The sequence below is a fragment of the Aedes albopictus genome, chromosome 1 (assembly GCF_035046485.1).
Source record: "Aedes albopictus strain Foshan chromosome 1, AalbF5, whole genome shotgun sequence".
NCBI lineage: Eukaryota > Metazoa > Arthropoda > Insecta > Diptera > Culicidae > Aedes > Aedes albopictus.
In genome coordinates this window covers 115,857,956-115,881,839 of record NC_085136.1, presented here as the reverse complement: position 1 = coordinate 115,881,839, position 23,884 = coordinate 115,857,956, and the positions used below count along the sequence as shown (strand labels likewise).

Below are 23,884 nucleotides of genomic sequence, written 5' to 3'. Positions count from 1 at the left end.
GTTGTATTCTGATACACTTATAATACTAAAAATTGCGCCTGACCCACGCTTCATCCAACTCGAGATTGAACATATGTTACATAAGAGTAATTTATCGTAAAAAAAAACTTGGAAATTACTCATATCATACAAACACAATCAGTGGTTGTAGTTAAGCTATTTTTAGCTTATTTAACTATCAGATAACATTTCCATTACAGATTAACTGGAAAGGTTGAAATTAAGCTTTTCGTTTCGTAACATAACTTTTAGAAACCAGTTTTTTTAACAAATAACTATCCCACCGTTCTTGACTTGGCACAACTGACAGAAACAAAACACAACCGAAAAAATATATTAAAATACGACTTTATCTCAAGAAAATGTTTCCATGTCATAATACCAATAGACGTGAGCTATAATTGATTAAATCACTGATTTTTATCGCATTATACTCAGTGATGGTAAAGCTTTGTTTTACCTGCGGCTTAAGATTCATGGTGATTCAAGCGCCACTGAGTTCAATTTAAAAATATATCATAAAGAACCCTTTGGCTCGAGAATACAGAATTGCATTCGTGCGGGGTTCTGACATGTTCATGTGAAAATAATACTAAGGAAAAGTGACCAAAAAAGCAAGTAAAGCCAGAACATCAAAATCACAATTTGCTGGGAAACATTTTTAAACATTATGTCAAAAACGCAGTTGGCAGCGATGATTGCTAGTGTTGTATAGGTGTTCAAATAACGTATTTTATTCTTCTTTGAGCTGACGTCATTTTTTCTTATGCATGTTAGCGAATAACATCGTTTCAGCTTTTTTCCTACACATGATGTTTTATATTTCGCTTATAATACTCTTATAATCCATATTTTTAGATTTTAATTTTTGAAGATGTTTTCTGTGTTACTTGGGTTGCTATTTTCCATTTGCAATGGCTTCCATTATCATTATTCTTGATGCCCACGCCGACAGATACCGGATTGGCCAGTTAACAAAAAAATCCGGAAGATCACCCGCCGGAGGCATAGCAAGAGCTCTTCAAATTAATCACATAAATTGTTCCTAAGTACCTACCGAATCTAAACGCATCTGAAAGAGTATTAAATTTTCTTTCCAAAAAGTGCTGGTTTGTTTCTCTACGATGCGGAATTTGATACGAAAAAGTGAAAAAAGTGCACTTTGCCAATGCTGCACCATGGCACTTTTTGGCGGAGTCACGTTTTTCGTACACGGAAAGATCGATATACACAGAGCAAGGAGTAACTTTCACACAGCGATCGAAAAGACAAAAGATTTCATGCAAACTTGTGTGAAAATTCACGCAAATTTGTGTAACACCGGATCAGCACATTTTTTGTGTTGATCCAGTCGTACGCAAATATGAGTGAAAAATCCTTTGTCTTTTCGCAAGTTACTCATTCGCTGTGTGCTTTCGTTTTAGGGTGTAGGGTTCTCATTCCTGCCACCAGATGTGGAGGGACCCATACCAATACAGGGTCTAAATGCCATAAGAAATCTCACGCTCCCAAATTCATCCTATTTAAAACGAAGCGACTACAGTATCGATTGCTTCCGAAGAAACAAAAGAAACGGTGCTTCAATCCTTTGTTTTTCGTAGGATTAAAATGGGAGCCACATGTTTAATAAAGAAACGAATATCATATATCAGAAAATTCGGAAATAAATATAAATCAAGCTAATATTCGTGAAAAATATCTTTTAATGGAATTCGAAATTTTCTCGGTTGCAACCTGAATTCCTGTATATTTCCAGTTTTTGTTTTCGGTGATTTTGCATTCCCGGCTTTTTCCGGTTCTCCCGATCCAATCATGGATCATGCATAGGGCACTGAATGCCGCAGTTGCTTAGGTGATTTTTTCTAAGTCTGACGGTTCGTAGCCATGTTTTTGTGATTCGGAATTCATGAAACAATTCAATTTTTTTTCCATGTGGTTTTGCAGAGCGTGAGAAAATAGTGCTCATTTGTAATTCGCTGGATGCCACCGATCTGCTACTGGAATTTGCAAGATTTTTTTTTTGCCTTTTCTTCACCAGGGCCAACTACTTCAGGAGTAGTTCTACAGAAGTTTCTTCTGTCTGGAATTCCCAGGATGTTCTTTATGAGATTTTTGGAAGGGGTTTATTTAGAACTCTTTCAGAAGCGCCGTCTGGGTTTCTTCTTGGAGTTTCTTCTGAGATTCCCAACGCTGTTCTATCTGGGATTCCTCTAAGAGCTCTTGCTAGGTTTTATCCAGGAAATACTCCCGGGATTCCTCCAGAGATTCCTTTCAGATTTCTTAAGGAATACCTTCTGGGATTCCTCCAAAAGCTCCTGAATTCCTCTAGAAATAAATTCCAAAATTATTCCAAGATTCCTCCATCTGGGATTGCTCCAGAAATACTTTTCGTCGTATATTCAGAAATTTATTACAAGATTCTTATAGCAGTTCCTTCTGTGATTCCTCGGGAAGCTCCATCTGAGATTCTTCTTGAAGCGTCCTTTAGAAGGTAACTTTAGGATTCTTCCAAGTTCCTTCTGAGATTCCAAAATGGATCTGTCTAGGATTCCTCCAGGATTCACTTTGAGATTTCAAGAATGCTCCAGAAATATCTTTCAAGATTCTCGTAATAGTTTACTTTTGGAATGTCTTCACATGTTTTTTCTGGGATTTCCAGAAGGATTTCCTGGAAATTGACATCCTGGAAGGAACTATAAGAAGACAACCATAAGGAATTCCGGGGAGAATTCCTGGCAAAGTTGCTGGAAAACATCCTTAAGAAAATGTTGGAGGAATTCCTCAACGAGCTTCAGAAGCCACCCTTTAAGACCTTTAAGTACTTCCATCAGAAATTTCACCAGGCGGAATTCCTTAAAATACTCCTGGAGGAATTCCATAATGAACTCCTAGAGGATTTCAATCAGTGGGTCTCCAGTTAGCCTAGTGGTTTAGGCTTTGGATCGCCAATCCGCAGACGGTGGATTGGTTTCCCGTTCCGGTCGAGAAGATTTTCTCGACTCCCTGGGCATAGTGTATCATTGTACTTGCCACAGAATGTACAAATTCATGCAATGGCAGACAAAAAAGCCCTTCAATTGATAACTGTGGAAGTGCTCTAAGAACACTAAGTTGAAGAAAGACAGGCCAATTTCCACGTCGAGCCATAAAGAAGAAGAAGAAGGATTTCCTTCAGGAACATCGGATAGAATTCCAGAATGAACATCCGGATCTGTTGGGTGTGAATAATGTTAGTGTCATTCCTCTTGCTTGCCTTTCCCCTAGCAAGCATCAGTGACAGCAAGCATCATGTCGAGGTTGCTAGTGAGTCAAGTACAATGCCAAGTGATTCTACTGTAGTTTGCTAAGATGGTTGGGAACGGATGGTTCCGGTGAGTTACACGATATTCACAGGATAGATCCCAGAGTGATCTGCAAGAATCCCAGAAGGAACTCGTGAAGGAATTCGAGAAAGAGTTCCTAGAGAAATCCTGGAAGAAGAAGTTTCTGGAGAAATCCCGGAAGCAGTTTCGGAAAAAAAATCCGAAAGGAGATTCCGGAATAACGTAATCCTGATAAAAACTTCTGCAGGAATCCCGAAAGAAGTTCTTGGAAGATCCCAATCCCGGGAGGGGGTTTCCGAAGCAATTCCAAAACCTTGGAACCCTGGAAAGAGTTCCCAGATGAATTACCACAGGAATCTCAGGAGAAGTTCTTGATGCAATCCCGGAAATAATTCCAGAAAGAATTCCGGTAGGAATTGCTGGAGTAATCCCTGAAAAAGTTTTTTGAGGAATACCGGATGAATATATTAGAGGGCTCACGAAAGGATTTCCTAGATAAATCTAGGAGATTTGATGGACCTCCAGGGTGTTTTAGGGTATTCCAGTGGGCTTCAGAGGGAAGCGTTACAGGGGTTATTAGGGGTTTCAGGGTCGTCCTAGGGAGTTTCAGGAGTTTCAGGAAGTTTTGGCGGACCCCAGAGGAGTACCAAGAGTGTTTCAGGGGGTATCAGGTGATTCCAGAGGCGTTCCATGGGGTTTCAGGGACGGTTCAAAAGTGTCAAAAGTGTTTCAGGGATATCAGAGGCGCTCAAGGGAGTTTTAGGGGTGTTCCAGGGAGTTCCGGGTGGTCTTAGGGGGGTTCCATGGGTGTTCCAGAGGATTTCATGGGATTTTAATTGATATCGGGGGCGTTCCAGGGAGAATCAGAGGGTGCCATTTCACCTAGAGCCCGGATACGTCTTGAGCCCGGACAACCGTTCCGACGATCGTTTTGTTTGGGTTGACCCAGCTTGATTTTGAATTTCTTGTCGTCTTCTACTCCTCTTTCCTTTTTCCGTAGTTTCCCTTTTATCAAAGTTAACTATTTCTCAACGGGCCTTATTTGCGTTCAATTTAGAGGATTCATTGCCTTTTCCACAAATTGAACATTGTTTTCTTCATACCAGTCAAAGATGTCATGCGCATAGTGGCAGGATGCCAAATCCGGCCAAAATAATGTAGAAACTTTGGGCTGCCAGATGAGTGGCAGAATAAATTTCTGGACACATTTCTTCCGGTATATTTCGACGTTCAAGCCTAGTTTCGAGTTCAAGAGAAATCGCTTAAGAAACTTCTTGACGGATTCCTGGCAGAAATTGTCTACTGTGGTTGCCATTTGAATTGTCATTTCTTCGCAACTGCGTACTGCGATCGAAGAAAAACGGTTTCTTGAGCGTTTTAGGCAAGGAATTTCCCATGCATCAAGATAGGCCAGTACTTCCCAAACTGTGCGCCGCGGGGTCCTGGTGCGCCGTGAATCTTTCTCAGGTGCGCCGCAGGTTCCTGAGATGGAAAAAAAAAAAAATAAATTCTGACGATTTTAACCGCCAAATTTTCTTGTGGCCTTTGTTTTTGCAAAGTAAAACTAATGTCATAACTTTTTCATGAATGTTAGATTGACATTCTTAGTTTGTGTTTGAAAACTATTCATTGTATTTTATGGCATTCCGAGAATTTGAGTCAAGATTCTGAAATTGTATTTAAGCTTGCCTATTTTGCATCAGGTTAGTTTTCTACTTGTTTTCAAAAACTTGTTATCTAAAGTAAATATTTAATTCAAATTAGAATAATCACTCTCCCGGTCTCCCGGTATTTATTATATTTATCTCAAATTTTCTGAAACACTTCAGTGGTATGCAAATGAACCATTCGTCCTGAAATGATTTTTTTAAGATCCTACACTTGCTAAAGTTGGCAACACTACGGAGCATAAAAAATACTTTCTAGAAGCTTAAACAACTAATTCACTTTCTTGATCGTTTAGGGTTGCAACTGCCCCTAAAGTTCAATTTTTTTTTCCTAATTCTGTAAAACCTTCCGATTGAGTTTAATAACTTCAAGTTTTGCAGCAATTTCGGAAAATTATCGAAAAATATGAAGTTTTATACGTAGAGAAGTGGAACCATCTCTGCAGGGGTCCTATTTTGGCACTTTTCTGCTATAACTCAGCCAATTCTGAACCAATTGACACAATTTTTAGAAACCGATGAGATACGTACGGTATCTAGCCGTGTACGAAATTTTAAGTCAATTTGTTCGGAATCGACTGAGTCATAGCGAAGAGTGCCCAAAATACCGGCCGCTGCCCAAGTGGTTCGCTACCCTACCTATTAATTTTTTAACAAATTTGTGATGGCTTCACGAAGGAGTAAATATGAATTTTGAAATATGAAGAAGGTTTTGGAATTCCCAAGATGTGAAACAGGTTTCTCTTATTTGAGTTGTTCATTATATCGTGAAAAAATTTAAAGTTATAATGATACCGTATTGAGAAGAAACAGGTATTTTATTATTATTATTATTTTTTTTATTATCTTTATTAAAGAGACTTTCAGCCCGTGGCTGGTTCATCTCTGAGGTATTTTATTAAGTAAACTGATTTTGAGGATTTTAATAGATAGACTAAAAAGCATTCGACCAGACGGTTCCACTTATGGAAAAACTTTAACTTTTATTAAAGGTTATCGTTTGTTTACAACGTTAGCAACATATAGACACACAGCAGTTGTCAAAATGAGGCATAGTCTTTTTAATACAGGACCTCAAAGGTGTACTCATAATTAATGATACAGTCCTTAAGGACGGCCCCCTAATTTTTTACGGGCGGCTCAAAGCACTCCGAGTTCTTGAAATCCATGTGCGGAGACGGGAACCTCTTTGATCTCGTAGCTGGTGTACGAAGCATCAAACACACCCCCAAGTAACAATTTTATGATCAATTAGTGTTGTAGGGGTTTTGAGAATCGTCATACAACGTTATACTTTTTATTTTGGATTTATAATGGCTCTACTAAGAACCTCTTCTAGTCTTCTCGACTAAAAAATATTACTTGGGACATCTGGGTTAGACGATGCTTGAACTCAAATAAAGTTCAACAGGAGCGAGAAAACGTTTGTCGAAGGCATTAGGGTGATAGCCCTTACCACTCCAGTGTAAACGTATGGACGAAATCATTGAAGCGGTGAATGCATTCATCGCCCTCCAAGAGCAGTCTGAAATCGTCGTACCTAATTGATTTGGCTTTATTAAAGAGACTTTCATCGTCGTACCTAATGTTGGTCGAAGGTCCCAGCTAGTGAATGAGCTGAAACATGCGTTGATTGTGGGGAAGCTTTCAATGGGATGGGAAAAGTAATATCCTAAGGTGACTCCGGGAAGGGTTTAGATCTTTGCCCAATAATAAGTTGGTAAGGCGATGCAAACCCTAAAATACCCAGGATAAACTGAGGTCAGCAAGATTCACCCCTGCATTAAATTTACCATTATTGCAAAACGCATCAAAACCGGTGTAATCTATGATCATGAGAATTCACAAGTAACAAATTTAAGTCCTATTAGTTTCAAGGAGTTTATAAAGACCATCATAAAACCAAATTGATTTTGTTTAGGTTTAATCTATTTGAATCAAGCCTAATTTGATGAAGTTAAAACGTTTTAAGTGTACGAAGAAATGACAAAGATTTCGATTGTAGTCTTATGCAGCATCAATTTAGTACGTATCGCTAAAATCGACATTTTCCGTTAATTGTTTTGTATAAAAACCGTATGGGCAATAATACTCGGTCAAACTCCCCCCTCCCTCTAGAGCGTTATATAATTTGTGGATGGCGCCTTATGATCAGAGCCTCGAAAGAGTGATCAATAACTAATGCCGAAGATCTACAGAAAAAAAATAAGAATAAGCGGAATAATAATTACACTAGTTTACAGCATTTTTAAACTCTATAAGCTGATGATTTTTTTTTTAGTGTAGAATCATGCCCTGAGTTCGAAAACACGAAGGAAAAAAATACAGTGGAGTGGAAACTTTTTCGACTCTACTTACAAGACTGTCGATTTGAAATCGGTTTTTGTTACTATTGAATGCAAAAAGATTGAAAATTGGCTGACCGCAACGCAAGATATTTATATTTTAGTTAGCTCCATATTTTCAAAAACTGTAGAGCTCGATTTTCAGAAAAAAAAACTTAAACACTACTGATCTACTTAAAAATTTGGATCTTGATATCAACACATAATTACGCATCAAAAAATTTGTTCGTTGGTAAAAGTTCACGACTTTCGTTTTATTTTGTAAACTAGTGTTATTGTATCCCTACCTAGAAGCTTCCTCGATGGCGCATTCTACTTTATTTGGCATAATGTTTGAAATTTTTTCCAATGCCTCAGGTTGCCCAGTTTAGACTATTCGATTATGAATCTCACGGCAGACACGATGATTGACGGTACATAGTAGGCAGAGGACCGTAAGTCAACCCTAACTAAACAGATATTTATCTACCGTCAACGAAAGTTGAAAACCAGCAACCGAGAAACCAAAACAATTCCTTTTTGAGACCGATTTCGAGATCATACGTCGTGATGTGTCACTTCCAGAAGTCATCGTCGCTTCTCCCACGAATGATGGTGGATGATTGACCAGTGCGATTTGGTCGACCCGAGTGGATCGGAATGCCATTGAAATAGCATTTATTTTCACATGATAAAGTCTGTTAAGATCCACCTCAACACTTGTGAAATATGAAACTTGGAAAATTAATGTAAATGTGTATTAGGTAAATAATTTGAATACACAGGGATATTTGAGGTTACTCCACAGTTTCAATGTCAGTAGTAACTTTGTTTCTTTTGTGCTGGCTCACCATTGCAACTGGAACTTGGTCTGCCTCGTTTGAACTTATTTTTCTATGAGTCCTGATGGACTATCTTTTTCTGCCATTGGATGAACCTGTAGATTGTGATGCAAGTACAATGATACACTATGCCCTAGGAAGTCGAGGATATTTAACAGACTGAAACGAGTTAAGGGCCCGCTGTCTCCGGATCGGCGATCCGAAGCCTTATCCACTAGGCTAACTGGAGACTGAAACTTTTTTTCTAGCATATGATTTATTTTACTTTTAACTTATGTTCGGAACAGACAACAAGTTTCCAAAGCCCATCAGACTGACAAAATTAGCTTGTATGGCCCAAGCTCCAGCTTCAAAACAAATCCTATTATCAAGCAGAAAAAAAAATAAAATCATGTTTCGTGATCTGCTTTTTTCCATCTTCTGACTTAATTCCACATATCGTCTACGACACATCTGTTGTTGTTTTGTGTTCTAACTCAAATTTAATGCACGAGCATAAGAGCATAAGATCCTCTGGTCGAGGACGATCACCAGTAGTCCACGACTATTAACTGAGATGATTTTTCCTTTTTTTTTTACTCTTTCTCCGACTGGTTGTTTTCCTAAGTGATTTGCGATCACGATTTCTTCTTACCGCGGGATGAGCCAGCCTATGAAATTCAATCATCCCACGTGTTCGTCTCTCAGTCGAAGTCGAGAAAAAAGGGTTTTTATCAAGCGAACCAGAACTCCATAAAAGGAACTGGTTTTCAGTGGGCTTGCATTATTGTCCTGCGCTGGTGCTAGAGCCAAAGGCCATTCTTCTCGATTATGTGTAATGGAAGTTCGGTGGAAGATTGAATCTTGCATTATGTTTTGGATTCACTTTTATCCCGAGACGGGATCGAGTTGCGTTTGCTGTGCTACCACGACTGATGGATGATGGATGCTGTGCTGGACCACGTCCTTCGAGTGCGAGTTTCTCGTTGCTGATGCTGCTATGGTGTAATTGCATTGTTTGTTCTGTTAATGGATCATTTATCACCGTCAGCATCTTGTTGAAGAGAGGTTCTTGTTTCGCTGTGTCACTCTCGAGAGATCATAACCGCAGTTTCAACGAGTACAACAGTTGATGGAATATGGAACATCATCGCCAGGTGAGGAGGAAGAACTCGGCTTGCGATCGACACTTACCTAAAAAGAAACAAAAAAAAACCATTAGGATCGTGTTCTCGGCATCGTTACGACATTGCGGTGGTAAAAAAACTGAGAAGAGATCCCCCTTTCACTAAGGTACGAGGCTGTTTGGTGTAACGATGATAATTACACTTAGCGGACTACTGGAATCGATTGTATAACGAGCATTCTTCAAACCATCCGTCAGACAATTGTACATCTTTTTTTTCTGCAAAACTGTTTACCATAAAACATGACTCCACGGAGAAGCTGCATTCCGTTACAGCGGAACACCCTGGCGATTTTTTTCTAGCTGTAGTATTGACAACTGATTTGCATTCGTACATCATTAGCCCACTGCCTTCCCATCATTCTAGCACATGGGCTGCAGTATGGGTTAATGGCCCGTTTACACCTTTGCTAAAACTACATGACAATGCATGAACTGGCGCTAGTAGCGTTTAATTAGCACAGTGTAAACACTTTTTAGCAGACAATAAAATTATCATGATTATTTTAGAAGGTTCTGATTTTCGCGCTAGAACTAGCAGACAATAATCATAACTGTCACACACACTGGCATCTCTGCGATTGTGCCGCACACACACAAACAACTTTGTTTCATTCAGTTTGCTTCGCTCGTCCTCGCGCTCGCTGCTGTCGCCGCCGTCGTCGTGGAAATTTGTGAGTTTTTAAAATCGGTGAAATTTGAAATGGCTATTCGAAAGAAGCGAATGTCAAGTGACGAAATTGTCCACTTGCTGGGGCTCTACAGGGAACATGAGCTGCTGTGGAACTACAGCCACGAGCTGTATAAAAATAAGCAGAAAAGGCTGGCGGCCCTGGAAACAATCCGTGCAGCAATGGACCTTGAATCCGTGGATGAGGTCAAAAGGAGGATTAAAGTGGTCCGTGATACCTACAACATCGAAAAAAACAAAATGAGCAGTTCGAAAAAGTCCGGCGCAGGAACAGCAGACGTTTATCACACCCGGCTTTCGTGGTACAAGACAGCGCACGAGTTTCTTTCGGTATGCGAAGCCAGAGAATCGTACAGCAACATTGTAAGTACATATATTCTATTTACTGTTCCGGAAAACTTCTGTTCTTCTTGTCTTGAAACTTCCGGTATACAATAATGCCCCTTCTATTCATAGCCCGAGAAATCCACCTGCAAACAATCGAAGAAGTCTGTCGAAGATCTATTGATTGAGCCCGAAGTCCGAGACTATCAGCTTTATCAATCAATATCATCTTCGGAATCGGGAGATGACCCTGCTGACCTACTGAAGCGGTACGAGGAGGAATATAATAAAGAATACGGATCGGAAGAGCATAGTCCGGTTCAAACTGCCGGACAGAAACGTAAGTCTCCGGTAGCGTCGTCGAGTTTCACTCGCAGTCTCGCAACTCCGAAGAAACGGAAGCGCCGTTCTGCATTGTCCTCTGTGAAACCGAAAGCGACCTCCGACGAAAATGTTCCTCCGCACATAACGTCAGCGCTAAATAAATTGGACAACATCCGTGCATCTGTGTCGCCACCTATTCAGGATGAATTCCAATACTTCGGACTAAATCTCGCTGCGCAACTAAGGGACATGCCGAAGCTACGAGCATTGGTGCTGCAGGACAAACTGCAGAGAATGGTTGCTCTCGAACGAATCGAGTATGAATCGAGTCGGCAAAAACAGCGTATGACTGCCAGTAATGAACCGGCCGACCGTGCATCATCAATGGAATCTCCATCGTTCACAAGAAGGGATGATTATCACCGCGAACCACCTGTTACTCCTCCGCCAAACCCTCAGTCGCCGACAGCAGACTCGCCCAGAGAAGTTGCATTTCAAAATCCGTATGACGAAATGCTCTTCATTGGTCCTGGTGAATTGACGAATGAGCAAGTCGACACGGTGGCCGAAGAAGAAGGGAATACTCTGGCATCAAATGATCCGTCGACGAGCCAAATGAATGACGCTGATCCGGAAATCCGGGTTTCGACGCCAATAGTCCCGTACTACCAAAACATATCTGTTCCAATTTATTTGCAACAGATTAATGCAGACCAGATAAACCAAGCTCCAGAATATTACAAGTTCGACCAGCCGATTATCATATCTGAATTGGTTGATTCTGGATTTGGAGAATCCCAACCGAGCAGTGGTACCCAAGCAGGAGATAAACTTTCACAGGTATGATAGCATTTATATTCGTAATATATTCAAAAACAAAACATTGTTTTTTTCAGCTGATCCAATCATAATTTGGGAACACTCACTAGATCTGCTACTCCAAGCACTTTTCCGATGTCATGTCACAACTTCGAACCTTCGAACCTACGTTGATTGATTTTGATTTATTTATTTTTTTGTAAGAAACATTTGTTTCGTTTTGTTGGTATGAATTTTATTTTATTTTTAATCTATCAGTTTGAACTCGTTTTTTAGTTTATGTGAAACATTTTCATGATCTTTCGTATTAAAGATTTTCGAAATAAAACAATTTCTGATAGTGCATGTAGTATTGAATGAAAGTAGTCTCCCCAGTGGTAAGTATTTTCCATTTAACGTTACATCAAAATATTTTGTTTTCAGGCGATCAATATCATCTAGGTATATCATATCGGGATAAATAATGTATTCCGATAATAAGAATGCAGAGGTCTCTGCATACCTTTCTTAGGGCCGATTATTTCACCTCGGCTTAACCGGTAAGCCAGTTTTACCCATACAGGTAAACCTAGCTTAACGCTTAAGCCAGGGTGAAGAAATCGCCCCTTAGGTGTCTAACTAATCAATCTTCCTTTCCCATCCCTCAGCTGCAGCTGTTGCAAGGACATGGCCAGCTCTCCGCTGTGGGAGGATTGCATAAATCTTGTATTGAAGTTAGTGAAGAGCCCCAAATCTCAGTGCTTTGGTAACTTTGAATCAATTACCAACAATATTTGGAATCGGACTTGCAATTCAGAAATTCAAATTTGATCCTGTTTACAAACAATTAAATAAATCTCATGCAAATTGAAAAATACTTGACACAATAGTTTAACTGGAACCTTTCACACCTGAAAAAAAAGCTCAAGTTATGAAAAAATGTACCTGAGCCTGCATAAATGTATAAGAATATTCAGAGAGAACGTTGCTGTTATTTGGAGGAATTCGTCTGTAGTTTATCGGGCCTTTCAAAATTGTTGATTTGATATTTGCATCTCCCATTATTTCTCCATCACCACAGCGCAATTTGTAGTTAGACTGAGACTCTAAAAAATAATATAAATGCGTCAGAAGGGATCCTATTTTGACATTCCGCTATTGCACGGGTCAGTTTTTCAACAATGATTGTATTTATTTTTTGTGCACGGTAAGATAGGAGCAGCATCTAACTGTGTAGCAGGGAAGTGTACACAATAGAACCCCCTCCTAAATTGTCGCTCACCCTATGTAGCGTATTTCTGTTGATCCGAAATATTATTGAATTAACGTTTGATGAGTTTAAAACGTATTAACCTGTATTAACTAACAGAATATTAAGGCAAAATCAAGGCACTTTCCTCACAAAGTCCTGAAAGTTCCTAAGAAAATTCTTAGAAGATTTTTTCCCAAAGTAAGGCAGCCTGCATCAGTTAAGCATTCTTTGAACTCTCTTCCTACTAAATTAAGAGAAACCTTCTCATAAGTATGTAATAAAATTTTCATACTTTTGTGATCTACTTATCCTGAAGCGCAATATAATTTTTGATTATTTTCTTGTCGCAACTACTGCTACAAAATTGTGAACCAATTATTTTATTTCTCATTGTTGAATGACATGTGTAATGATGATATGTGTTATTGATTAACCATGACCATGAACTTGATCTGTCTTATTTTTTGCGGTTCAGTTGCTTCCACTGCCATTCAACGGCACCTGGACCCATGAAGTACTTCTTGTAGGCGTTTCGAATTGACGCTGCATTTTTAGTGTAGTTTCTGGAGCTGGATGGTTGCATTGATTCCAGCTCTGATATTTCGTTCCTCCATGTTCCTAAATGAGAGAAAATAGTAATTGAATAATAGGTTTGTTATAGAATGTAATGCAAGTATGCATTTTTATGCAATTTAGTTTCTTAATTCATATTTGTTGTAACTCATTCCAGTTATGTTAATGAGTCAACAGAGCTGGGCAATAAAATATGATTGCATAAAATATTGTATCCTATTTACTTGAGAACAGATTTTTGCAACTCGCTGCATGTATTCTTACCTGGAATAGTTTCACCAGTTTCCAAGTCTTCGTGGTCGACACATCCAAATGGGAAATATGTAGTTGGACTTGTTTCCCGCAACCAATTGTGTAAACTACAAGCAGCTTTCACAATCTCATCTACCTTCTCGGGAATCAAATCAATCGGTCGTGTGAAAATTCGGAAACGTGACACAAGTATTCCGAATGCGTTTTCCACAACTCTCCGGGCACGCGAGAGTCTGTAGTTGAATATTATTTCTGCTGCTGTCAATAATCCATGATGCGAGTACGGTTTCAACAGATAAGCTGACAACGGAAAAGCATCATCTCCAACCAAAATACTTCCGCGTGGAAATCCAATCGTTCCGTTTTCAATACCCTTCTTCAAGCTGCAGTTACGAAAGATAGAAGCGTCGTTGACTCGGCCATTTTTGCCAATATCAACGTACATGAATTTGTAATTTGCATCCACGAGGGCAAACAGAATCGTACTGAAGTAGCCTTTGTAGTTGAAGTAGTTGCTATTACTACAAGGAGGACATTGAATTCGGATGTGTTTCCCGTCCAAAGCACCGCAACACTTGGGGAAGTTCCATTTTCTGTCGAATCCATTTGAAACCGCATGCCATTCGTCGGATGTGGAGGGTGCCTGAAATTTGTTATTTTTAGGTAGAAAATACATCAACAGGATACCTTTTATTACAAACCTTCATGTATTTTCCGAGAACCTTAGAAATACTCTGAAGCACTGGCACAAGAAACTTCGATATTGTCGGCTTGGGTATGCGAAAACAGGCTTCCAACATGCCAAAACTGCATCCGGTGGCTAGGTAAGCTAGGACTACCTCCAGTTTCACTTTTGCCGGTATTGCTTCGCGGAAGAATGTGTCACTTTTTGTTATGTATGGCTCAACCAGGTTCAATAATTCGTCAAATTTTTCCGGACTGATGCGTAAGAAATTTCGATAGGATTTTGGGTCCTCTTCTCTGATCTCGGAAAGTAATGTGGCGCTGAATCCAAGATTTTTTCGACGTGCAATCCATGGTCTGACCCACACTTTCCGTTTCGAGCGCTTCCGTTTCTTCCGAATCGATGTTGTTTTCAAAATTTCCTCTTCCACCAAATCACACACAATATTCAACGCGTTCGCGAAACCATCTTCATTCGACGCCATTTTGAACGAAACTGATACTCTACCGCTTGAATTTTCTATTAGCATTGTAAATTAGTAGCTAAAATATTAGCACCAATGTGAACACTATTAGCAGACAATTAATTATCCCAAAGTGAATTGTCGCCAAGGACTAGCAAATATGTAAACGGCCCATAAGTGACCCTATTAGCAGACTTTGGCGTACGCGTAGCAAGGAATTTTTTGTAGGGCCTGGAATGTCTTCGGTCCCAGTGGAAAAGCTTTGTTTTAGTCGTTCCACGTAAAAGCGATGAAGGAAAAAAAACGTAAGACTTGATCAATCAATGAACTTGAACACAAATGCCGCATGCTTTTTTGAGCCCGTAACGACGTTTATTTGACATATCATATGTAGGCGAGTTACAGTAAAAATTTCAGCTCAATCAGAACATTGATTACGGAGAATGAGATGTTTGAAGTGAGAGACTTTGCTTAAAAATAGAACAAAAATCGATTTCAAATCATCAACCTTGTATGGAAAGTCGAAAAAAATTCCGCTCTACTGTATTTTTTTTTCTTTCGCGTTTTCGAACTCAGGGCATGAATCTACACTAAAAATGATCCTCAGCTTACCGAGTTCAAAAATGATGTAAACTAGTGTAATGGACCCTCAATCGGACTGAAAAAAACATGAGCCACGCCGCGCCCATCCCTACCATGGACAGAGTGGAAAGTTCGATGTATTGCGGATTTTGACCCGTCTATTACACCTAAACAATTTTGTCCCACCAACATATTGTCACCATTGTCACGCCGCATTTCCCATAAATTGGGTTTTGCCTCCGCTAACGAAAACAACGCACCCTCTCGGTTGGTGCAATGAATACATGGTTCGTTTAGCTGCTAACTGCTTTGCAAACTGACGGGTGAGTATAGACGAGTGCACCGATGAACTGAATTCATCGCGGTCCGAGAATTTTGACACTACAGCGGGGTCGCTTCCAATCAGAAGTGAAAGATTTCCAATCAGAATTGATCAAATCTGATTGGGAACGACCCCGCTGTAGTGTCAAAATTCTCGGACCGCGATGAATTCAGTTCATCGGTGCACTCGTCTATTTATTTTTCCTCCTCGAAGGTTTACTCGAAAGTCTATCAACGAATGAAAAATGCAATGGTAGTATTAGGAAATAATGCATTTAGTCACTGTAAAAACGTAATTGCTGCTGCCAATTCAAGACCAACAATTAAAAAGGCTGCTTCAGCATTTTGTAAACAAACATGTTTCTGCCGATTTAGGGTCTTTTGAACTGAACCTCACCACTAACAGAAAGTTTTCTGTTAGTGGCGATGAGATGCGTGGGTGGATTCCACAAGGCCCTAAGTCGACAGAAACGTGTTTGTTTACGTAATGTTGATGTGGCCTTTTTAATTGTTGGTCTTGAATCGTAATCGCTTACATAGTGCCCTTTGTATGGGACACGCTTGTATGGGAAAAAAGAATCCTCGCTCCAGTCGACTTTTTAGATCCCATACGAACTGTACACAATTTCAGCGCAATCGGTGAAACTATAATTTAGCGCAAGCGGTTCAAAGTTTGCAAAGGATTGACTATGGGGAAAGTTACACTTTCAAACAAAAAACTCCAGTGGTCACCCTTCTTCTTCTTCTTCTTCTTCTTCTTCTTCTTCTTCTTCTTCTTCTTTGCGTAACGTCCTCACTGGGACAAAGCCTGCTTCCCAGCTTAGTGTTCTATGAGCACTTCCACAGTTATTAACTGAGAGCTTCCTCTGCCAATGACCATTTTGCATGTGTATATCGTGTGGCAGGCACGAAGGTACTCTATGCCCAAGGAAGTCAAGGAAATTTCCTTTACGAAAAGATCCTGGACCGACCGGGTATCGAACCCGTCACCCTCAGCATGGTCATGCTGAATACCCGTGCGTTTACCGCCTCGGCTATATGGGCCCTTCCAGAGGTCACCCCTTGCTTCCTTAATTCAAATCGATCAACGCTTCTTATAGAAAAATCATTTATGAAACTTTCCTTCGAAGACCGCAATTGCATGCTTGTGGAAAAAGTTATTGATTTATTACCGATTTGTGATCCAACGAACGGCTTTTTGTTTTGTTTTATCAGCAGCACTGCTGCTGCCGTTGTTGCATGGGGTGGCGGGAGGCATCACCACCCCCAGAAACAGCAGCAGCCAAGGCAGCAACTACCTACAGTGCTGCTAATAAAACAAAACAAAAAGCCGTCCGTGAGATCACTAATCGGTAATAAATCAATAACTTTTTCCACAAGCGTCCAAATGTTTTGCGGTCTTCAAAGGAAAGTCTTCATAATTGATTTTTCTTCAAGAAGCATTGATTGATTTAAATTAAGGAGACAAGGGGTGGCCTCTGGGATTTTTTATCTGAAAGTGTAACTTATCCCATAGTTAATCCTATGCAAACTTTGAACCGCTTGCGCTTAATTATAGTTTCACCGATTGCGCTGAAATTTTGTACAGTTCATATGGGACCTAAATGGGATCTTAAAAATCGACTGGAGCAAGAACTTGATGTTTGTCCCATACTAGTGGCCATGTGGACTTTAGAGCACTTTTAATTGTGTGGGATTTTGACGTTTCTTTTCCTTGTTGTTTACAAAATTACTGTAAGAGTTAAAGAGAAGGAGAGGATATATACAGGGGATAGACAAAATGATCGGGACAGGCAAAATTTTCACTTTCCAAAAAATGTTCAACTAGCTGTAACTTTTCGAAAAGTGCATCAAATATTCTCAAATTTTTACTGTAAGTTCTTCAACTAGTTGTGTATCAATGGACAAAATTTGGAAATGATCGGACAATTCTTCACGAAGTTATAAAGATTTTTGAAAAAGATAAAATTATCCGATAGCCAACTTTGAGCTGTTATATCTCTGGATTCAATGAACCGATTGCAATGAAATTTTGACCATTCATGACATATATAATGAACTCTGGAAAACATTTAACTTAACTTGAAATTTTTAACAAGCGAAAAAGTTATAGCGATTTTATTTTTTTCACGATTTTTTAGTAAATTGGTCTATTTTTAATATACATCCCATTACTTTTTCAATTTATTGGCGGCTATGATGTTACTTTCCTTCAAAACGCATTTATATATAAGTCAATTAGAGGGAAACTAAATGAACTATAATTTGCATCTTGAATTTTGAAACGATGTTGATGTTTTGGATCATTTGGTGTTTTTTTAGAAAAATAATCTAATCGTTACAACTTTCTTCCGTGTTAAGAATATTAAGTAAAGTCAATGGTTTTTCATAGCTCATTATATGAGTCATAAATGGACAAAATTTCATTGCATTCGGTTCATTGAATCCGGAGATATAACAGCTCAAAGTTGGCTATCGGATAAATTTACCTTTTTCAAAAATCTTTATAACTTCGTAAAGAATTGTCCGATCTTTTCCAAATTTTGTCCACTGATACACAACTAGTTGAGGAACTTACAGTAAAAATTTGAAAATATTTGATGCACTTTTCGAAAAGTTACAGCTAATTGAACATTTTTTGGAAAGTGAAAATTTTGCCTGTCCCGATCATTTTGTCTATCCCCTGTAGGGCACTGCATAAAATTCTCTCCTTCTCTTTCATCCTCACAGAAATTATGTAAACAACAAGGCCAAGAAACGTCAAAACCCCATACAAAATCAAAACAGTGCAGTGCTCTATAGAGATGTAGCTTGGGCTAAGCGGTTAAGAATAGGCCACTGCACTGTTTTGATTGTGTATGGGATTTTGACGTTTCTTGGCCTTGTTGTTTACAAAATTTCTGTAAGAGTGAAAGAGAAGGAGAGGATTTCATGCAATGCCCTATAAAAAAAGTCTGGGATGCTCAAAAGATCGCCTTCTTTTTAAAATAGGTTTTTCATGATCCCTTGCGGCTGCGGGTTCTTCGTTTGGAAGTTTCTAATTTTGACGAGGTGAATTCCTGTTCTTATCTCCATAGATCGACATAGTCATTCACATACATACATACATTTATTTGTTCAACATCACATTTAAGACAAGACATGCCGTGGATACACAGTTATGGATCACACACGGTTACGGATCAATTCGATATCAACGATGTTGATGTGGCTGTTTCATTGTTCACTGACACTCTTATGGTATTATTCCGCCGATTCGTCCCGCCTCCACGCCGGCCTAAAAAGCCACCATGGTCAAACGGAAGACTGCGCTACCTGAAAAGAGAAAGGGCCGCTTCTCTGCGACATCATTCCGCTAGACGAACTCTAGCATCGAAGCAGGATTTTATACGAGCAACCACCAACTATAAAAACTACAACCGTTTCCTGTACACTAGATATGCTCAACGCAAGCAGCGGGAACTTAAACGACATCCTAAGCGATTTTGGGATTTTATTAAGGGTAAACGGAAGGATAATGGGGCCCATATAGCCGAGGCGGTAAACGCACGGGTATTCAGCATGACCATGCTGAGGGTGACGGGTTCGACTCCCGGTCGGTCCAGGATCTTTTCGTAAAGGAAATTTCCTTGACTTCCTTGGGCATATACAGTATCTTCGTGCCTGCCACACGGATATACACATGCAAAATGGTCATTGGCAGAGGAAGCTCTCAGTTAATAACTGTGGAAGTGCTCATAGAACACTAAGCTGAGAAGCAGGCTTTGTCCCAGTGAGGACATTACGCCAAGAAGAGGAGAGGAGGAAGGATAATGGGCTACCAAGCTGCATGTTCCTTGGAGATGTGTCGGTCGATACAATGGACGGAATGTGTAGACTGTTTGCTACTCATTTTCAGTCCATCTTCGATCATTGTCCTGATAAAAATCATCAATCAGCTTTATGCAATGTCCCTGGAAACATAATCAACACGAACATAGGACCTTTCACTGAACATGACGTAATTATAGCAGCTAGGAACCTTAAGTCATCAATTTCGGCTGGTCCAGATGGGATTCCTTCGACTGTGATCAAAAAGTGTATTAACTCGCTAGCCTGCCCTCTGAAGACTATTTTTAATCTTAGTCTACGAACGTGCCAATTTCCTGAAACTTGGAAGGAGTCCTATGTTCCCTGCCTTTAAAAGCGGTGATAAGCGAAACATTGAAAACTATCGTGGCATCACATCTTTATGCGCTGGGTCTAAACTTTTTGAAATCATGATTGGAGAAAGCCTTTTCGAAAGTGTTAAGCATTACATTTCGCCGGATCAGCATGGATTCTTCCCCGGACGATCCACCTCGACCAATCTGATTGAATTCACCTCACACTGTGTTCGGTGCATGGAGAAAGGATTTCAGATTGATACGGTGTACACGGACCTAAAGGCGGCTTTCGATCGGGTAAATCATCCAGCACTATTGAATAAATTGGAACACTTGGGTGCTTCATCGAGATTCGTTCAATGGCTGAAGCCATATCTGGTTGGTCGACGTTTGAACGTGAGGGTTGGTGCTTATGTCTCTGCTTCTTTCACAAACCCCTCAGGAGTACCACAAGGAAGTAATCTGGGGCCGCTGCTCTTTGCAATATTTTTCAATGACGTCTGCTTCGTTCTACCTGAAGGTTGTAGGCTAATTTATGCCGATGATCTTAAGATATTCATAGCTGTGAAATCAATTGATGACTGCAGAGAACTTCAACGGATAGTGGATATGTTTGTGGATTGGTGCAAACGCAACTCTTTGACCATCAGCGTACGGAAATGTATGGTTATCTCATTTAGCAGAAAAGTACAACCGTTAACATGGAACTACACGATGAAAGGCGAAACGCTACAGAGGGTGAATACTGTAAAGGACTTAGGCGTACTCCTGGATGCAAAACTACATTTCACCGAGCACTACACGAACATCCTGTCTAAAGCTAACCGGAATCTGGGAATGATCTTCAAATTCAGCAAGGAATTTAGAGATCCATATTGTCTTAGGTCTCTGTATTACTCGTTAGTGAGGTCAATTCTAGAATCTGCTGCTGTTGTTTGGGCCCCTACTGCGGTTGTTTGGATTAATAGGATTGAAAGCGTTCAGCGAAAATTCATCAGATTTGCTCTGAGAACCTTGCCATGGAACAATCCTGCTGAACTCCCGCCATACTCTGTGACGATCACTAGGTAGATCGGGCTGTTTACCGAACGATCATTCTTTACGATCAGTGTAGGTTTGAACCGCTTACTGTTCGGTCGCCTGTCGGTGCAATTCTATGGTGTCAAATAAAAGTAAGTGAATACAGATTTTCGAACTTTATTACGATTACGACTGTCTCCGGAGAAAACTACCCAACCAAATCATCATGTTACAACGTGGGGGCTCAACCGGGATTAATCCCAAAGCCGTAGACATGCAATCTATGTTAGATGTACAGAGCATGCAACACCGTATACAGCGTTTGGAAGAAACAATCCAAAAGCTTCAACATTTTATCCAATCCATCTTCAACACAAGTCTACTGGGCGATACAGATGAACAATGCGAAGAAGTAACCGCTGCCGAACCAGCAGCTTGTGATTTGAATAGCGTCAAACGGCGACCAGCTCAAGCCACAGCAAACACCGTAAAAACACCTTGCCGTGAAGCAGCTATACACATGTGCAGTGGCATCAAACAACCATGGTATAATGGCAAATGTGACCAGTTTACTGCGGCTGAATTTATCGAGCGATTCGAAGCTTACATGCACATGAAAAGCGAATCTCCATCAGATGTATTTCTGTTAGGTAGCGTGTTCGATTGTTTATCAGGAGATCCGAAAATATGGTACCGCGCCTTTTCCTATAAATTTGCAAATTGGGATACATTCAAAATGCTATTCTTAAAACGGTTTTGGGGAAACACAGAACAGCGAGCGTTCGTGGAACACTTGCAGCGAGGCACTTACGAGAGGAAAGGTAGTACATCTAAAATGAGTTCATATTTTGCTAGGCTTGTTAATCAATCAAGATACTTAACGGTTCCACCTACTGAAGAAAAGTTACTATTTCTACTAAAATTTCATTTTCCGCGAAAATTACACAATGTACTGTCAATGCTTACAGAACTCGAACAGGTTTACAGTTATCTAGTACAAGAAGATTTTGCAGAAAACGGTAACCCTAGTTTTAAGCAATGATTAAATGCATCGATATTATGTAAAATAACTGAAAGAAATGATCGTTCTGGAGGGGGGTGTTGTGACGATCACTAGGTAGATCGGGCTGTTTACCGAACGATCATTCTTTACGATCAGTGTAGGTTTGAACCGCTTACTGTTCGGTCGCCTGTCGGTGCAATTCTATGGTGTCAAATAAAAGTAAGTGAATACAGATTTTCGAACTTTATTACGATTACGACTGTCTCCGGAGAAAACTACCCAACCAAATCATCATGTTACAACTCTGACCGCTGTCAGTTAATAGGTATGGCATCTCTAGAGAAAAGGAGGAACCTAATGAAGACAATGTTTATGGCCAAACTGTTGAAAGGCGAAATCGATGCACCGAACATTCTTTCTCGTTTGAATTTCAATGTTCCTGCAAGAACTTTAAGAAATACTAACTTTCTGCGGCTTGACTATCACCGTACGGATTACGGACAGAATGAGCCGATAAGGGCCATGTGCATGTTGTTCAACGAAAGTTACCATTTGTTTGATTTTAATCTTTCGACCACTACTTTTAAGAACAGACTAATTCGTGATGGCCCTATTTGATAATGTTAAATGTAGCTTTAGGCCGTTCGCAATGCTGTTTTATTTTGTATGGCGAGTTTTAAAAATTTTAAAACTCGCCATACAAAATAAAACAGCATTGCGAACGGTCTTAGATAGTTGGCGTTTCATGTAGACTCAATGGAGTCCGATGGAAGTTAGATTCAAATACAAATACAAATACAAATACAAATGTTTATGGTCAAATGTCGCCTTACTGCACAGCATGACATAACATAGCATACTCTTCAAAGCGTAAACACTATACTATGTCACTCCATGCCATGCTAAGCTGCAACATACGATCGTGAACATCGAATTGATCCGTAACCGTGTGTGATCCATAACTGTGTATCCACGGTAATCAGGAATAGTACGCCACAATAGTCGGATTGTGGCTGCCGCTCTCCATCCTCGGTCGCGCCCAATGCTCGCCAAGTCACGCTCCACCTGGTCCGCCCATCGTGCTCTCTGCGCTCCACGCCTTCTTGTGCCAACCGGATCAGTTGCAAACACCAGCTTTGCAGGGTTGTTGTCCGGCATTCTTGCAACATGCCCTGCCCACCGTATCCTTCCGACTTTGGCAACCTTCTGGATGCTGGGTTCGCCGTAAAGTGCAGCGAGCTCGTGGTTCATCCTTCTCCTGCACACCACCGAAGATCGTCCTTAGCACGCGTCGCTCGAAAACTCCGAGTGCTTGCAGGTCCTCCTCGAGCATGGTCCATGTCTCGTGCCCGTAGAGGACCACCGGTCTTATTAGCGTTTTGTACATGGCGCATTTGGTGCGTGGGTGAATCTGTTTCGACCGCAGTTTCTTCTGGAGCCCGACCCGTAGTAGGCCCGACTTCCGCTGATGATGCGTCTCCGAATTTCACGGCTCACGTTGTTGTCAGCCGTCAGTAAGGATCCGAGGTAGACGAATTCCTCCACCACCTCGAAAGTATCCCCGTCTATCGTAACGTTACTACCCAGACGGATCCGGTCGTATTCGGTTCCGCCTACCAGCTACTTTGTTTTTGAGGCATTCAACACCAGTCCAACCTTTGCTGCTTCGCGTTTCAGGCGGGTGTACAGCTCTGTCACCGTTCCAAATGTTCTGGTAATAATGTCCATGTCGTCCGCAAAGCACACAAATTGTCCGGATTTTGTGAAAATCGTTCCCCTGCTGTTGATCCCGACTCGTCGCATCACACCTTCCAGAGCGATGTTGAAGAGTAGGCATGAGAGTCCATCACCTTGCCGCAGTCTCCGGCTAGATTCGAATGATCTGGATAGTTAACCCGAAACCCTAACGCAGTTTTGCACACCGTCCATCGTTGCTTTAATCAGTCTAGTCAGCTTCCCAGGAAAGCCGTTTTCTTCCATGATTCCCCATAGCTCTGCGCGGTCGATACTGTCGTATGCCGCTTTAAAGTCGACGAACAGGTGATGCGTTGGGACCTAGTATTCACGGCATTTCTGGAGGATTTGCCGTACGGTAGAGATCTGGTCCGTTGTCGACCGGCCGTCGATAAA

The 23,884-nt window shown here is 40.6% G+C and overlaps 2 protein-coding genes across 3 annotated transcripts in view; both read right to left on the bottom strand.

The window, feature by feature from the left end:
- LOC115267198 (uncharacterized) overlaps positions 1-23,884 on the bottom strand; it is a 249,035-nt gene that overhangs the window by 164,420 nt on the left and 60,731 nt on the right. Inside the window, exon 2 of one of the 2 annotated variants that reach the window (XM_062845250.1) lies at positions 8,428-9,329. The exons of the other annotated variant lie outside the window; for it this stretch is intronic. Coding sequence (XP_062701234.1) covers positions 9,249-9,329 — 81 coding nt within the window. The 3' untranslated portion in view covers positions 8,428-9,248. Of the gene's footprint in view, positions 1-8,427; positions 9,330-23,884 lie in introns of those variants that run through there. 2 annotated transcript variants of the gene reach the window in all.
- LOC115267200 (uncharacterized) lies at positions 12,621-14,851 on the bottom strand. Its single transcript, XM_029874072.2, has 2 exons — positions 13,548-14,851; positions 12,621-13,328 (listed from the first exon to the last, which is right to left on the bottom strand). The coding sequence occupies exons 1-2, from the start codon at positions 14,209-14,211 to the stop codon at positions 13,168-13,170; spliced, it is 825 nt and encodes a 274-aa protein (XP_029729932.1). The 5' UTR covers positions 14,212-14,851; the 3' UTR covers positions 12,621-13,167.

Coding starts and splice junctions, on each gene's coding strand:
- LOC115267200 (XM_029874072.2), bottom strand. CDS start 14,211: ATGTATTTTCTACCTAAAAATAACAAATTTCAGGCACCCTCCACATCC. Junction 13,329..13,547: donor AACTGGTGAAACTATTCCAG/GTAAGAATACAT, acceptor TCTCTCATTTAG/GAACATGGAGGAACGAAATA.